General features: G+C 39.8%; 1 protein-coding gene across 3 annotated transcripts in view; it reads right to left on the bottom strand.

Moving 5' to 3' along the window:
- Positions 1-17,787, bottom strand: part of LOC138644753 (voltage-gated delayed rectifier potassium channel KCNH8-like) — an 824,668-nt gene that overhangs the window by 171,130 nt on the left and 635,751 nt on the right. For all 3 annotated transcript variants that reach the window (XM_069733531.1, XM_069733533.1, XM_069733534.1), the window contains one exon: positions 2,634-2,770. In XM_069733531.1, coding sequence (XP_069589632.1) covers positions 2,634-2,770 — 137 coding nt within the window. The remainder of the gene's footprint in view (positions 1-2,633; positions 2,771-17,787) is intronic.

Raw genomic sequence — 17,787 nt, 5'->3', positions numbered from 1 at the left:
ACTGAAGTCCTCTGACAATATCATCATTATACTCCTAGGCATTACATTGACAATACACTGCAGTGCTATAGTTTTGCAGTATATTGTATACGTCATCCAGCAAACTCAAATTCAAATCTCCTATTGGGACAAAAAATAATATATATTTTTAAAATGTAATAAAGATGATGAAGAAAACAGATTTTTTGAAAAGCGTAGGGGTTCTGGAGCAATCAGGCTTCCCTATTTCACAGAGTATGAAGTCACGCACTGCATCCTTTTTGCAGTCTGGCGCTCATTGAATACCAGGGACACCACCGGCAGGGGCTCCCCGGTCTCTCCTGCTGCAAAGACATTTTAACGCTTGGGGAACCTCATGCTTCAAACTCTAAGGACATTTTTTCTGATATTTCTCTTTGATATTGGCATTTGTATATTTTGCAGGTTTTTTATTCTGACTATTTACGCCATAACACTATTGTTTGTATGATATGATTGCTTCTTATTATAGATTGTCTTACAACACGATCTACAGCTCTATATTTATATCATTTTTATTTTTATTTAATTTCTCTATAATTGTTTGCATTAATTACAGCTGACCCGTGTTGCTGGAGCCCCGCTTGAGATCAATTTTTGTAAAGGTGAGTTTGCAATATGATACCCACTAGCAGGTATTGATACTATTGTTTTTTTTAGGTACTTGTGGCACAGTATTATATATATTTTTTTTCATCAGTCTTGGCTTACTAACAGGTGTAGGTAGCAATACTCTTTGCCACAAAACAGCAGTTTACGCACAGGCGCGAGTGTCTTTTCTAAATTAGTTCAAGTACTTATATGATTATGTTATTCACAGAAAAATTTTAAAAAAATTATGCCTCCTGGAAAAAAGTGAGGAAAGAATGAAAAAGACAAATTGAAAATGAGCAGGGATGGGAAGAAACTTATAAGAAAAAATCTATTCAAAATCAATTAAAAAATACATACAAAATTAGTGTTAGACCAGGGTTTTTTGGGTCCATCTGAGAAGAGTCTGTCATACCCAAAACTCCATTTAAACTAGTTATACAGTCCATTAGGTAACTTAGCTCTTATAAAACTCATACCTATAGTATACATTATGTTCTTTAGTTATACATAAAAAAAGTTTTGCTTTCTCATGTAGATGAGGGCTCCTAGGTGCACCCTTTGGGGGGCCAAGGGTTCAGTGCACCTTTCCGACTCCTCAATCAACAAATCACTCTCCTTCCCTTAGCTTGAGAACACTACATGAGCTGGACAGGTGTGCACAAACACATTGTCAGTGTGAGAGCTCGCTCATCCATCTCTCTGGTCTGCAGAGCCAGGTCGCTGCCTACTATGTAGTCTTGTGAGCAGTGAGCTGCCACTGCAGACCACAGAGAGGGATGAGATCATGTCTGTACTGATTGTGTGTGTGCACCTGTGCAGCTCCCACAGTAATGGTGCAGATATCTTAGGGATTCAATTCAGGAAGCTCTAGCTCTGGGCAAATAAGTCAATCAACCTAAGGGGATGTGAGTGTCATGTTGATTAAGGGGTCGTAAGAGTGCACTGAGTCCTTGGCCACACCAAGAGTGCATGGAAGAGCCCTCATTTACACATGAAATAAAAACATTTTTCTGTTCAACTAAAGAATGTATACTGCAGGTATAAATTTAATAAGAGCTAAGTCTCCTATAGAATTATATAAGTAGTTTAAACTGTGTTTTGATGGTGACAGTCTCCTTTTCCATAGAAAACATGTACAACTTTGCTGTGAATTGGATGTAATCTTTGATGTTATCGTCATATGAAAAGGCTATATATCTACAGACTGGGAGGAATAGAACTAAGGAACAGCACATGTGAATTAGACTTGGGTATACTAATAGATCACAGACTGCACATGAGTCAACAGTGAGACGAAGCAGCAAAAAAGGCAAACACAGTTCTGTGATGTATTAACAGAAGCATACAGTCTAGTTCACGTAAAGTAATTATCCCCCTCTACTCCTTCTTGGTCAGACCTCACCTGGAATACTGTGGCCATTTCTGGGCACCACATTTTAAAAAATGATGTTCATGCTCAATGAGTGGAACAGGCTGCCACCAGAGGTGGTGAGTTCTCACTCAATGGAAGTCTTCAAACAGAGGCTGGACAGACACCTGTCTGAGATAATTTAGTGAATCCCCTGTATTGAGCAAGTGGTTGGACATGATGACCCTGGAGGTCCCTTCCAACTCTAACATTCTATGATTCTATTATTCTTTATAATTAACAAGATATGTTTGGTGATTTATGAAATACCAAATAAGAAAAATAAGAAATAAATAATAGTAATAGTGGTTGGCTTCAAAATAATCACCAAATGGGATTGTCTTCTGCTCTGCTGGTTTATTGGGCTCATTATTTTGCCATAGCCCTTAGGGAGTTCCACTGATCTTCTTATGGACCATTCTATTCCAGTATATAACACATCAATCCTTTTACACAGCTGAAATTTCAAGATATGTTTATTTTCTGATAGCACTGGACAACTATGAAAACATTTAACCTTTATGGATCATAGTATGAAATATACATTCATTGATATAACATAACTGACCCCTCCCCACATTGATCATATGACAAGTTGTTGGTTAGCACTTACATTGTTCAGCTTGAGCTTGCTCTTATCTTGCTTTTGCAGATGTCCGGAGAGGTGATACAGGACTGCTCTGCTTCTCCTGCGGTTGGCGTTGAACCCAGGTGGCCTGGTGTCAGTATAAACCTCTAAATCATCATCATCTGTGAGGACAGACACATATAGGCAGAGTAAAATAAGAGATACCGGAGATCACAGAAATCTTTTTTTCTATTTATTAGCTTTAGGCTATTGCTACATGGCGATAAGTATTGAGCAACACTGAATTCGTAGCGACAAACTGCAACATTGAATGTAATGATTTCCATTGATGTTAATTTGCAACCTGCGGTGACTAAAACACAGAATTTCAAATATTTCCATATGTATTTGTTGGATTTTATTTCACTGGTTGCAAGTTGCAACTTCAATGCAAGTTGCATGAAACTTGTCTGCAAAATGGCTGTTTTATTTACAGCAAAATCAGAGCTCTAAAATAATTGTGCGATTTTCCGGAGAATTGCTGCCACAAGACATACAGTATGTCGCCGAGTAGCCCTAGCCTAACTGATATAATGTAACAAACAGCAAATGACATATTCACGTTTAATGCTGGAAGAATGTTAGCAGGTTCTTTAAAAATTGTGGCACTGAATCTGCACCAAAATTCTAACACAATCGTCACAGTATGAATACCCAGCATTCAAATATTGCAGGTAGAAGAACAAGTTATACTAAAGCTCATGTGGTCCAGAAACATAATTCAAACATATGGTTTGGTAAATATGCCGGCCCACCTTAATAAGAATGAAAAATACATAATAGGACATTTGCAAAGAGCAAAAAGGAGGAATGATGGACAGAAAAAAAAGCAAGGAAGTGAAGGTTAGGATAGTTAAAGGGAATCTGTCAGTAGGATCAACCTTTCTGAGCTGTCTATATGGGCATGTAGGTCATATGACGCTGAATATAATAACACCTTGATCTCTGTGATCTGATGTCTTATTCCAGAGAAATCCAATATTATCTTATATGTGAATAAGTTGTTCCAGGCTATGGGCCGGACACTAATCTACATGAGAATCTTCCTCCAGAGGTTATTACAGTGTGAGAGATGTAATAGTTACCAGTGTGATGTGTGATGGACGCTCTATGCTCTCCTGATCTCACTGCAGAACTGTGTGGGAATACACCTAACAAATCTGCAGATTCTGGCTGATGTTTTGTTCACTTTTGAATGTTGGTTGTGCTTTCACATTCGTGGTAGCATGAGATGGACTCTACATCCCACACAAGTGGCTCAGGTAGTGCAGTTCATCCAGGATGGCATATCAATGTGAGCTGTGGCAAGAAGGTTTGCGGTGTCTGTCATTGTAGTGTCCAGAGGCTGGAGATGCTACCAGGAGACAGGACAGTACACCAGGAGGTGTGGAGGGGGCCGTAGGAGGGCAACAACTCAGCCGCAGGACTGCTAGCTACCTCAGCCTTTGTGAAAGGAGGAACAGGAGGAGCACTGCCAGAGCCTTGCAAAATGACCTCCAGCAGGCCACAAATGTGCATGTGTCTGCACAAATGGTTAGAAACCGACTCCATGAGGATGGTCTGAGTGCCCAACGTCCACAGATCGGGGTTGTGCTCACAGCCCAACACCATGCAGGACGCTTGGCATTTGCCACAGAACACCAGGATTGGCAAATTCGCCACTGGCACCCTGTGCTCTTCACAGATAAAAGCAGGTTCACACTGAGCACATGTGACAGACGTGACAGAGTCTGGAAACGCCGTGGAGAGCGATCTGCTGCCTGCAACATCCTTCAGCATGACCGGTTAGGTTGTGGGTCAGTAATGGTGTGGGGTGGCATTTCTTTGGAGGGTTACCGAGCCCTCCATGTGCTCGCCAGAGGTAGCCTGACTGCCATTAGGTACCGAGATGAGATCCTCACACCCCTTGTGAGACCATATGCTGGTGCGATTGGCCCTGGGTTCCTTCTAATGCAGGACAATGCCAGACCTCATGAGGCTGGAGTGTGTCAGTAGTTCCTGCAAGATGAAGGCATTGAAGCTATGGACTGACCCGCCTATTCCCCAGACCAGAATCCGATTGAACACATCTGGGACATCATGTCTCACACCATCCACCAACGTCACGTTGCACCACAAACTGTCCAGGAGTTGGTGGATGCTTTAGTCCAGGTCTGTGAGGAGATCCCTCAGGAGAACATCCGCCGCCTCATCAGGAGCATGCCCAGGCATTGTAGGGAGATCATACAGGCACGTAGAGGCTACACACACTACTGAGCATCATTTCCTTTTCTTGAGGAATTTCCACTGAAGTTGGATCAGCCTGTAACTTCATTTTCCACTTTGATTTTTAGTATCATTCCAACTCCAGACCTCCGTGGGATATTAATTGTGATTTACGTTGATCATTTTTAGGTTTTATTGTTCTCAACACATTCCACTATGTAATGAATAAAGATTTACAACTGGAATATTTCATTTCATAAGATGTGGGATTTAAGTGTTCCCTTTATTTTTTTGAGCAGTGTAGATATAACTTGAGGATTCTTAAATGGCCAATAGCACCATTCACAACTGTCATCCACAAAAGACCTGGACCCTATGTTTTATAGGAGACCCACTCATGACCTGAAGTAATAAGGTCCGTTTGGTTTCTGTACGAAGCATAGCTTGTTAGTGTGTCAGCTGCCTGTCCTGATTGCTGTCTGCTTACTGATTACAACCGATTTTCCCTTCTATTGCTTCTCTTCCACATACAAAATGGACTCATGATTCCTTTTATATATTTTGTATAGCAAAAAAAAAAAAGAAAAGATGCCAAGATATCTCAGAATGTGTTTGATTTAATTCTGCTCACTTGCTAAGCAAAGTACACGAAGAGACTTCTTCCTTCGCTGGCAGATATGTTCTCATCTTGAGAACAAAACCCTCCTGTAATGAATTAATCTAAAGAACACTTCTTTCATCTTGTCATGTTCCTCTTAATAGAATGCATGCCCTTATTCTCTTTTGTAGACAAATTAGATCGAATTTATATACATCCTTGCTGTGAAGTTGGGTCCCAGGGGACATTTCTCTTCTCATTCTGCCACATAAACAATCATTTATTTCCACATTAAACTTTGTTACTGTTTAACACATTTTTAACCTGCAACAGTACCATGAATATTTTACTACTTTTGCACTTTTTTATACATTCTGAAACCAACCTTCATTCATTTATTAATTTTAAATTACCGATAGCCAGCCATGCTTGTAATTCCATCGCCATTTCTTCTGCCTTGATACACAGCCTGTTAAATTCTTGCACCTTTACTGTAGGGAACAAGACCTGCGCAGGAAGAATAGACTGCTTGACATTATCCTCATCAATCAAGGAAGGAGAAGTGGCAAATAGGAGCACAGAGGAGGTGCCAAACAGTGGGTGTCCATCAGACCACTTGGTGCTGATTAGCAAAAGTTGTGGGACAATTATAAAATTATATTCCTAGGTATTGTCATGGTTGCCACATTGACTGTGGCCATGAAATGCTGTAAGTGACAGCTCAGCTACCCTCTGGGATCTGGAGTGTGCTGAACTGTCAGTTTTGTGAGTGACAGTCCAGTTATTCAGTCTTATCCTGGGTGTGCTGGGTTGTCAACAGTTTGATTGACAGCCTTGCTGCTCAATCTTGTTTAGTCTACGTGCGTTTCCTCCGGTGCCTCCCACCCCTAATCATTTGCAAGGTATTTAGCTGGCTTTTTGCCAGTAGTCTGTGTCAGTTGTACTTTTGCTTTAGATAGGTGTATTTGCTTGTTCTATGTGTTTCTCTGATCTTGCTGTTGACCCTGGATTTTGCTGTGACTACTCTTTATGATGTGCCCTTCTTCTTTTGACGTACCCACCTGGTATTTGACCCCAGACTGTTACCTGACCAGTGACCACTCTTTTGTATGACCCCTCTGTACTATGAGCCCTCCTAGTATCTGACCTCAGAACTCATGACCACCCAGTCTCACGGCTTGCCCGTTCTTATATTGGGGTGACAGGAGTGCTGTTAAAGAGGACCATAAATTGGCAGATAGGGAAAATTTAGAGACAGGTTTCCTTTAAAATTCTTAAAATTAGTCAGTGGTCATTGCTCAGAATAGCTGATGTGGTAATTCTTAGGAACTGATATAGATTTTTGTTCTCTGGATCATCTGAATAGATGTTTCCATTTAAATGTCCCTAGGGAATCTACTATTTATATGCAAAGGCTGCATGCTGAATCTTCAGGCATATTTGTCGTTACCGTCTAGGATTACCTGTGTTTAGTCACAGAGGCCAACAGCAAACCATGTCTTCATCTGATACTGACAGTGGCAGACAATGCCAAAAACAAGCCTTGCTCCTTATTAAGAAAGCAAACACTGGGTGAACAGCATCGTGTAGTCTGCAGAGAATCGATAGCTATAACAGTACATTAGTATCAAGCTACAGGATGAGGTCTCTGCTGTTTGAATAAAGGAGTGGAGGGCAGGGCCCAGCGGGAAAATTCTGCTGGAGATACAGGCCATACTGAGCAGCAAATGAGAAGGACGTGTTTTCAGGCATGTCTGAGCAGTGATCTAGAGAGAGCTTTAAAAAAGAGTAGGGGAGATGTGTGACTACTTTTGTGGTGGCTATATTTAATTTTATATCATAAAAGACAAACAAGCTTAAGTGGCACATATGATATAATAGGTACAATTCAAACATTGATGTCTACAAGATAATGATAACATCAAATAAAACACAGCTTACTAAGACACAAACTATAACAAAATAACCCAGCAGTAAAGTCAATCATTTTTAAATCACTGTGACATCAACACAGTAGAACAAAGCCTATTTTACTTAAATGAGCATAATTTTGACCTTCCCACAATAGAACACAGCCTAGTAATAAAGACAAACACATACTCTGACATCATCACAACAAAGCACAGCTTAGGAATAAAGACGGAAGAGAAAACACACTACTTTGATATCAATATACACCCAACATTGAAATTGCAAAACCAAAAAGGTGAAGTTGTAAACTTATGGAAATCAAATTATCAAGACATGTTAATAATATGCAAATGCTCCAAAAATATCTCTATTTATTCAGTATTGTGTATGGCACAAGTATGAATTTCTGCACGTACACGCCTTGGCATGCTATTACCGTAATTAGGTTATTAATGATTGTCTGAGAAATATGTTGCCAAGCTGAATGCAATTAATTATGAAAATCTTTAAGAGACACTGCTGGCAGCTCCCTTTTGCAATTGTACCAATTACCAGATGTGGGATGGGATACAAGTATGAAGATGTTGCAGGCCATGCTTTCCGTATATTAGGCCATAATTTTGGGGGTAGGACCAGTGAGACGTTCCCTTGTGAAGGTCTTATCATGGAGTTACCAACGTAGTCTCCAGTCCAATCACTTACTATCATTACATCCAAGGCAAAAGTGAGACTCATCGCTTGACAGGATAGACCTTCATTCCAACCTCCATTGCTCCATTCTCGCCTCACAAGGCTACCAGTAGCGGACCTTGAAAATTTGTCCAGGTGCATTAAGTGTGGCAGAACATTCCTCAGACAACCACTAATAATCTCATTGATAGCAGCCAAGGTGTGAACGTGTGTCTGTTTCTTCATGTTGCACTCATGCTTGATACTAAGTGAATCGAGATGTTTTGAAAAGTTTGTTTTAAATTTTTTCATTACTTGCCTATCATTAACATGTCTATTGATCCTGTGATTTTAATAATTTCATTACTTTCCTTTTCGGTGTAACAATTTCAATGCTGAGGAGTAGATAGAACACAGCCTACAAATAAACACAGACACTGATGCGTTATCATCAATGTTGTACGCAGCCTAGGAATACAATAATAAAATATTGACAACAAAGCACAACCAATGAATACAGACAAATAATGTTGTGACATAATCACGGTGAAATATAGTGTAGCTATATAGATAAACACTGATGTGATCTCCCAACAATAAAACACAGCTTATAAATGAAGATAAATGCTACTGGGATATTAAAACGTTATTGAGATAATGCCACAATAAAACAAAGCCTTTCAATAAAGGCAAATATTTACAAAAGAAAACCTTGCACAAATTAGGATCTAAACCTTTGTACCACTATCACACTGCTCAGATAATCATTATTCACTCACATCTGTATTATTATTTCTGTTGTTCCGCTGAGTCATGGAAGCAGTATAATAAAAAAATGGCATTGTCAGATGTGTCATATCATGACGAGTAAATTGCATGGATTGGCATACTTTATGTGCATCAATTGTAAGTAAACAGTCCCATTAGTAATGGAGGCCACAGAAATGCACCAAATGCAGTTTTTCCTGGAGTAGATATAAAGGACTGTGTTAATCATTTTCTTGTGATATACCAGAAATAATGGCATGGTAAACTTGAAAAACAGCTGCTGGGACACATACAGTGCTTTGCGAAAGTTTTCAGCTCCCTGGAACTTTTCAGCCTTTTCCCACATATCATGCTCCATACATAAAGATACCAAATGTAAATTTTTGGTGAAGAATCAACAACAAGTGGAGAACAATTGTGAAGTTGAACGAAATGTATTGCTTATTTAAAATTTTTGTGGAAATTCAAAAACTGAAAAGTGGGGCGTGCAATATTATTCGGCCCCTTTAACTTAATACTTTGTTGCGCCACCTTTTGCTGCGATTACAGCTGCAAGTCGCTCGGGGTATGTCTCTATCAGTTTTGTACATCGAGAGACTGAAATTCTTGCCCATTCTTCTTTGGCAAACAGCTCGAGCTCAGGGAGGTTTGATGGAGATCGTTTGTGAACAGCAGTTTTCAGCTCTTTCCACAGATTCTCGATTGGATTGAGGTCTGGACTTTGACTTGGCCATTCTAACACCAGGATACGTTTATTTGTGAACCATTCCATTGTAGATTTTGCTTTATGTTTGGGATCATTGTCTTGTTGGAAGACAAATCTCCGTCCCAGTCTCAGGTCTTTTGCAGACTCAAACAGGTTATCCAGAAGAATGGTCCTGTATTTGGCTCCATCCATCTTCCCATCAATTTTAATAATAATAATAATAATCTTTATATAGCGCTAGCATATTCCACAGTGCTTTACAGTTTGCACACTTTATCACCACTGTCCCTGATGGGGCTCACAATCTAAATTCCTTATCAGTATGTCTTTGGAGTGTGGGAGGAAACCGGAGTACCCGGAGGAAACCCACCCAAACACGGGGAGAACATACAAACTCCTTGCAGATGTTGTCCAAGGTGGGATTAGAACCCAGGACCCCAGCGCTGCAAGGCTGTAGTGCTATCCACTGAGCCACCGTGCTTAACCATCTTCCCTGTCCCTGCTGAAGAAAAGCAGGCCCAAACCATGATACTACCACCACTATGCTTGACAGTGGGGTTGGTGTGTTGAGGGTGATGAGCTGTGTTGCCTTTACACCAAACATATCGTTTGGCATTGTTGCCAAAAAGTTCGATTTTGGTTTCATCTGACCAGAGCACCTTCTTCCACATGTTTGGTGTGTCTCTCAGGTGGCTTGTTACAAACTTTAAACAACACTTTTTATGGATATCTTTGAGAAATGGCTTTCTTTTTGCCACTCTTCCATAAAGGCCAGATTTGTGCAGTGTATGACTAATTATTGTCCTATGGACAGACTGTCCCAGCTCAGTTGTAGATCTCTGCAGTTCATTAAGAGGGATAATGGGCCTCTTGGCTGCATCTCTTATCAGTCTTCTCCTTGTTTGAGATGAAAGTTTAGAGGGACGGCCGGGCCTTGGTAGATTTGCAGTGGTATGATACTCCTTCCATTTCAATATGATCGCTTGCACAGTGCTCCTGGGGATGTTTAAAGTTTTGGAAATCATTTTGTATACAAATCCGGCTTTAAACTTCTCCACAACAGTATCACGGACCTGCCTGTTGTGTTCCTTGGTCTTCATGATGCTCTCTGTGCTTCAAACAGAACCCTGAGACTATCACAGAGCAGGTGCATTTATACGGAGACTTGATTACACACAGGTGGATTATATTTATCATCATTAGGCATTTAGGACAACATTGGATCATTCAGAGATCCACAATGAACTTCTGGAGTGAGTTTGCTGCACTGAAAGTAAAGGGGCCGAATAATATTGTACGCCCCACTTTTCAGTTTTTGAATTTCCACAAAAATTTAAAATAACCAATAAATTTTGTTCAACTTCACAATTGTGTTCCACTTGTTGTTGATTCTTCACCAAAAATTTACATTTGGTATCTTTATGTTTGAAGCATGATATGTGGGAAAAGGTTGAAAAGTTCCAGGGAGCCAAATACGTTCACAAGGCACTGTGTATAGTGGTCCTGTACAAAGTCTATCTTCAGCACTAGTGGCTAACCGAGGGGCATTAGGAATACCCATTATATAACCCAGCAACTAGTGTGGGATGTGCATACTGGTACTATATGCTAGCAGAATATGTCAGGTTGGAAGCCTGCAAAATGTTTAGAAAATTCTGTCATAACAGAAGTTGGAAAAAATACAATATTCCTTACTTATATATATTTTTGTTTTAATATACATAACCAACTAACTATTTAAAAAAAGTTGTCCAGTAATAGTAAAAATCTACTCAGAAAGAGCACCATTTCCATCCATGGATTGACATTTGCCTGAAATTACTGTATTCACTAGAAGCGACATTATGGGTTCACTTCATGAGTTGGATTCTCTACCCATTGGTCATGGTGAGCAGCAGATGACCTGGACTTGCTGGACAGCATGTGGATCAGCAAGATGGCAAATGGGCATGCAAAGCTGGAAGCACTAAATTCATCTGGAGGACAGTTACATTCAGGATCAGCAGAGTATTATATAAAATCAGTTATCTTGTAGCAGAGACAGAGTTAACTACAGGAATAGCAGAGACCTATAAGCAACTAGGTATCTTCCAGCAGGGACATGGTTAACCACAGCAATAGCAGAGACAAGATAAATCTAAATCAAATCAACATTTGGTATGACTATGCTTTGCCTTCAAAACAGCATCAGTTCTTTTATGTATACTTGCACAAAGTCAGAGAATTTATATGCTTATAGTCAGGTGTATGATTAACCAATTATATCAAACATGTAATGAATATAATTTACATATGAAGGTTGAAACATAGTAGGAGGCTTAAAACTAGGTGAGAAAGAATTAAACTCTGCTACAAAGGTGAGCTTGTGAAAGACAGCTTTATATCACAGGTTAGGCATCATGGTAAGACTGAGCACAATAACAAGACACAGAATGTACTGTATACTACATCAGCAAGTCAGCTAGGTGTCCCTCATGCAAAGATGTCACAGAAGTCTGGGCATATGCTGTTCAAGCTGTTTTAAAGAAGCACTACGAAATGGAAAACATCAGGATCATAGACTAAGTGATAGGCCAAAAACTTAGTGCGGAAAATGAGACATGTCATGCTTTTTTTACTTTTTGTCCAACAGTTCCATGAGCAAAGAAATAGCACACAGTGGGACTCAGCTACACCCATCTATTGTTTGGAGAAGAGGCCAAAAGGGATTTTTATGGAAGAATTCCAGCCAAAAAGCCATACCTTCAAAATGAAAACAAGGTCCAGCGACTGAACTATGCCTAAAAACATAGGAACAGGGAGGTTGAAAAATGGCAGCTGGTGCTCAGAACCGATGAGGTAAAATGTGAAATGTGAAAACAGAGCCAGGGCTGGAGAGTAGTGTAATAATGAGTATCTGCAGGCAACAGTGAAGCATGAGGGAGGTCAGTTGCATGTTTGGGGATACATTTCAGCAAAAGGAGTTTCGCAGTTGGTCAGGACTAATGGTCTTCTAAATGCTGCGAAATATAGGCAGATAATTGCCCATCATGCAATTCCATCAGAGAGGCGTCTCATTTGCTCCAAACCTATTCTGCAGCTCAATAATGACCCAAAACATAAAGTCTAATGTCATTAAAAACTATCTTCAGATAAAGAAGAACTCAGGGGTCCTTGAAAGCGATGATGTGGCCGCCACAGAGCCCTGATCTCAACATCAACAGGTCTGTATGTGGTTTCATGAAGACACAGAAGGATTTGCACAGTCTACATCCACTGATCTGTGGTTAATTCTCCAAGATGTTTGGAACAAACTCCTTGCCAAGGTTAGTTAACAACAGTGTGCAGGTATACCTGGAAGAATTAATGCTGTTTTGAAGGCAAAGTGCAGTCACACCAAATAGTAATTAGATTTCTCTTTTGCTCATTAACTTTGCATTTTGTTGATAAAAAGTAAACTATTCATGTTTCTATTTTTTAAGACATTCTTACTTTGCATCATTTTTTCCGTACTTGTATAAAACTTTTCCACAGTTTTGCTATCTCTGATTACAGAGTTCAGAATTAGATGGCATAATGCCCCACAGAATTAGTCCCTTGTCTAAGTTAACTCATAGAGTCAGTGGCTGGATGGACACAAACTGGTCCATCAAAAACAATCTAAAGAAGAATCATTATAGATTGGAAAATAGAGACTTTAGTAAGGGGAGGACAGATTTCTGGTAAGTTACAGTAATTAAGATGATAATATATTTGAAAAGCAAAAGGCATCTTGGCAATTTCTTCAGTAATGTCCAGGAGTTATGGAGGAACCATATTCTGAAATAGCTGAACTGGTATATGAGTTTGTTTAATTTATAAGAACCTTAAGTGTATGTATTGCCCAGAAAATGTTATTCACAGCAAATCGAAATTCAGCGAATGCATTCAACTGCAATGTAAAGACGTGTATGCCCCTCTTCGTTCTCCAAGGACTGTGTCCATCCTGTTTCAAGCTCTTTAACGCAAAGACAGCCATGGTAATGTCAAAGTGACTTCTGCATATATACAAGTAGCTATGTGTAAACAGATGGTGACCTACAGCCTGTTTAATAACACAATGCCTTGTTAGATTTTTTATGCTTCTTACAATTTTTTCAATACTCATTTTATAACACAACTCTTCCCATTCTTCCCCGCCAAAAAAGAGTCATCAAAACATGCTAGGAAAAGGCAGCAACAGCAGAAAAAAAATTGCAGCAACAAGCTGCAAGCAACAATATTGGTGCAGCATAGCAGATTTCCAACTTAGAATAATAAAACAGATGAGCAAAAAATCAGTAATGTGTCTGAAAAGTTACAGAGGTATTTTTTCTTTTCTTTCAACAATATTGGTGGCTCGCTTCTGTAAAAATATCTCCCCAAAATGTTATTGAGTTTCAGCAACACTATAATCACACTCATCAGGCACCTGCCTGCTTTGTCTCAGTCATATGTCTCTCTGTCAATTATATCTACATTATTCTCTTTTCCTCACATACTAATTTTCTTTAATACTGTGCGGTCACATACTATCTGTACATTTTTTTTAATGGATTTCTCTTCCTATCTCTACAGCTAAGCTGTGGGTTGTGAAGTTCTCTCAGTATTCGGATTCATCACAAAATGGAAGCTTCATTCCCTGCCTCTGTTTTTAAAAAGGCTACGATGAGGCCTACTCATCAGCTGTGCTTGCAAAACATTATAGAGAGGTCGACCCAGATGCCCTTGAGGTCATTTGGTCCTTCACAGATTGATGCAGTCTTCTACAAGATATAAAATGGTGGTGGCCTATTTAGTGCATAGCAAATTTTATACTGATTATAGTTGTAGGCTTCTTTGAATTCCTAAAAGTTCTACACAAACTTGATTTTGTTAGATTCAATTAGCTCATTACTTGTATATACCATTTGTGTCCCCATTGCAGTTTTAGGTTTAGCTTGTAACCATAATATGACCTATTACTGATTTGATAACTTTGAGACTTCACCTATTTTGTTGTATTTTCCTCACAGGAATTATTGGATTTACAAGTTGGAACCTTCTACACAATGTTATGCCTACATGAAACAGAGCCATCATCAGCCACTATAAATACAATAAGCCATTTAGTTAAATATGCAATGATTAAAACCATCAATCAAGTTAACTCAGTGTATAAAGGATATGAACTAATACAAGTACAGTTAACTCTATTTATGGGTCTAACCACCATTGAACGGAAATTTTACATTATTCAGTAATTTCTCAATGAATATAGCTACTCAGATGTCAACCTAAGTTGTCATTTAATTTTCAGTAGCTTGCCAAAATGATCTAATCATTCAGAGACCTCAGGCTTTGTGGCATGAAAGGTTATTTATACAACAGATTTATAAATTAGTTAAGAATTCATTTGCTTTTTCTTTTTGGAAAAGCTTTGGGGTACATATTGTGTCATTGAAAAACCAATGTTATGTGTACCAAAGGTAACAGGGGCACTTGAAGAACGTTAGTTGATCCAAAATACCAAAAGTATAAACGAAAAGAAAGCGGCAGCACTCACCAGTCTTCTTGCAGGTTATTTATTAGTGAGAAGAATCTTCACGGCACGGGGGTGTGTGGTTACAAGGACATGTGGGGGCTGAACGACGGCCGTGCGTACCCGTTGAAGCACCTGGGAGGTGCGAAACGGCCGTCGTTCAGCCCCACACATGTCCTTGTAACCACACACCCCCGTGCCGTGAAGATTCTTCTCACTAATAAATAACCTGCAGGAAGACTGGTGAGTGCTGCCGCTTTCTTTTCGTTTATACTCCACATGGCATGTTTTCAGGCTATTAGCACCCGAGGTCTGCGATCCAGCGAAGGTGTTCTGACCAGGAAGTGACCACAGTGGGTGGTCGGTGGTGCGGGTTGCTGTTTTCTTTTACGATTTATTTAAAATACCAAAAGGGTTGCTTAATCAAAACTGAGAGCAAAATTTCCCAAATTTAAAGTACGGTATGTCTCTCACCAGGTCAAAAATGGCCAGATTTTGCTCTCATCTCATTCCCGCTGTTCCCCTTATTATCCAATTTTTTATTCCTTTACCATATGGTTCAATAGATATGAGCCTTCTTGTTTGGTGCTACTTTTTATGGTCTTTAACAAGGAGGCGCAGTGTCAGGATTCTTTTGGGGGGCTGTTTCTGCATTGTTATCCTGTGAGCAACGCCCCCTTGGTAAAGTAGCACTAAACAAACAGGCCCATCTCTCTATAATCATTTGGCAATTATTATTTTTTAAAATACAGAATATTCACAGGAGCAGCAAGAATGAAATAAGAGCAAAAGCTGGTCACTTTTGATATGATGAAAGGACCTCTTGCTCGTAATTTTAGAAAAACACTAGAGGTATGCCACACATCCTCTACACCATTACTACTGCAATTCTTAGACTTTCTACCCAAAAGTACAAGTTCTCATCCTGCTACTCAGTGGAGCTCAATAAAAAAGTATATATTTGCCACTAAGCTATATGTTATTAGTGCCACTGGCAGGTCAACTTGTGCTATGTACAACATGTTCTGGTATGCAGGGTTCTTATTGACCTCTCTCGGTCCGATTTAGAAGGCCGTATGACCGTGCCCTTAGGGTGGCTTCTGCTAGGAATCTGCTTGACTCCATAGTGTAAAATATAAAGAAAAGATTCTAGAGACTTAGCTGCTGGAAAATGACTGCAATGCCACCATCAAAGTCGCTTCACGAAAAATGCCTCCATGACTTTCTTCAAGTGGCTTTGCCTAGAAGAACTCGGAGACTCTGATACCGGTAAAAAAGCATCATGTGCACAAACCCTTACTCTAATATTCTTTTATTTCATGTTGTTATGTGTATTGGGATGACTTCCTCTGCTTTGTGAATGCAAAACATTGTGTTTGCATTTCCCCACTCACTCTTGTCTGGATTGGTTCCAAAGAACTGGTTGAATTCTGTAAAATTCCAGTCTCCTAGCAATCACTTGTCTTTAAAGGAGGACCCAAAAATGCAGAATATTGTCTTTTCAGGAAATCGTCAATTTCATCTATCAAAGTGAATGGTGAGATGACTCACTCGCTGATTAAAGGCTTGTATGTAATGTCCTTAGCCAGGATCTGACCTTCATAGTCTAAGTGACTTCTGTCTCTCCAGGCAGATGGTCCTCAGGGAGAACTTCATATGATGACATAATTTTAAATTAGTACTGTCACTTATGTTAACGCCTTCAGTGCAAGACGTAAAACTCGTCTATCAGATGTTTTGAAGGATTGCGTTATATAATCAATGTAGTGTTAAATGTAAATATTCATGCATTTATTTCTTTCGGTCGGCATTAAAGAAACCCCATGAACACCACCAATAAAAAGATGAAAAGGATCACATGAATAAAGTATAAGATTTAAAAAAAAAAATATCAAAGATGCATCAAGTGCAAACACATGTTCAAAAGGTCTTTTAACTTAAAAGTAACAAGCATGAATGTAGATGCTGTACTGTAAACAGCTCCTGGCATCAGCATTACAACTCTGCAATGCATATAATAATCTTTATTTTTATATAGCGCTAACATATTCCGCAGCACTTTACAGGTTGCACACATTATCGCTGTCCCTGATGGGGCTCACAATCTAAATTCCCTATCAGTATGTCTTTGGAATGTGGGATGAAACAGGAGAACCCGGAGGAAACCCACGCAAACACGGAGAGAACATACAAACTCTTTGCAGATGTTGTCCTTAGTGGGGCTTGAACCCAGGACTCCAGCGCTGCAAGGCTGCTGTGCTATCCACTGTGCCACCATGCTACCCTATGTATATAATTTAGGGTACCTGCTGTTTTGCAAAAATGTTTCCATGTTAGAAGGTTTGATCAGCAGGGATCTTGGTGCTCAGACTTTCTTTGATCAATAGAATTAAGGGCAGAAGCAAGGTGACCCTTCCATTTTTAACAAATCAATGTATAGGATCAAGGAATCTATAGTCCTTCACCTAATAACCCTGTATCTTCTAAGGCGACTTTCACACTAGCGTTTTCTGCAATCCGTCACAATGCGTCGTTTTGCAGAAAAAACGCATTCTGCAAAAGTGCTTGCAGGATGCGTTTTTTTCCCCATAGACTTGTATTGACGACGCATTTGCGACGGATTGCCACACGTCGCATCCGTCGAGCGATGGATGCGTCGTGCTTTGGCGGACCGTTGGGAGCAAAAAACGCTACATGTAACGTTTTTTGCTCCTGACGGACCGCTTTTTCCGACCGCGCATGCGTGGCCGGAACTCCGCCCCCA

Source organism: Ranitomeya imitator, chromosome 7 (genome assembly GCF_032444005.1).
Source record: "Ranitomeya imitator isolate aRanImi1 chromosome 7, aRanImi1.pri, whole genome shotgun sequence".
NCBI classification, from domain to species: domain Eukaryota; kingdom Metazoa; phylum Chordata; class Amphibia; order Anura; family Dendrobatidae; genus Ranitomeya; species Ranitomeya imitator.
The sequence above is the reverse complement of the archived record's forward strand: the minus strand, read 5'-3'. Positions and strand labels throughout refer to the sequence as shown.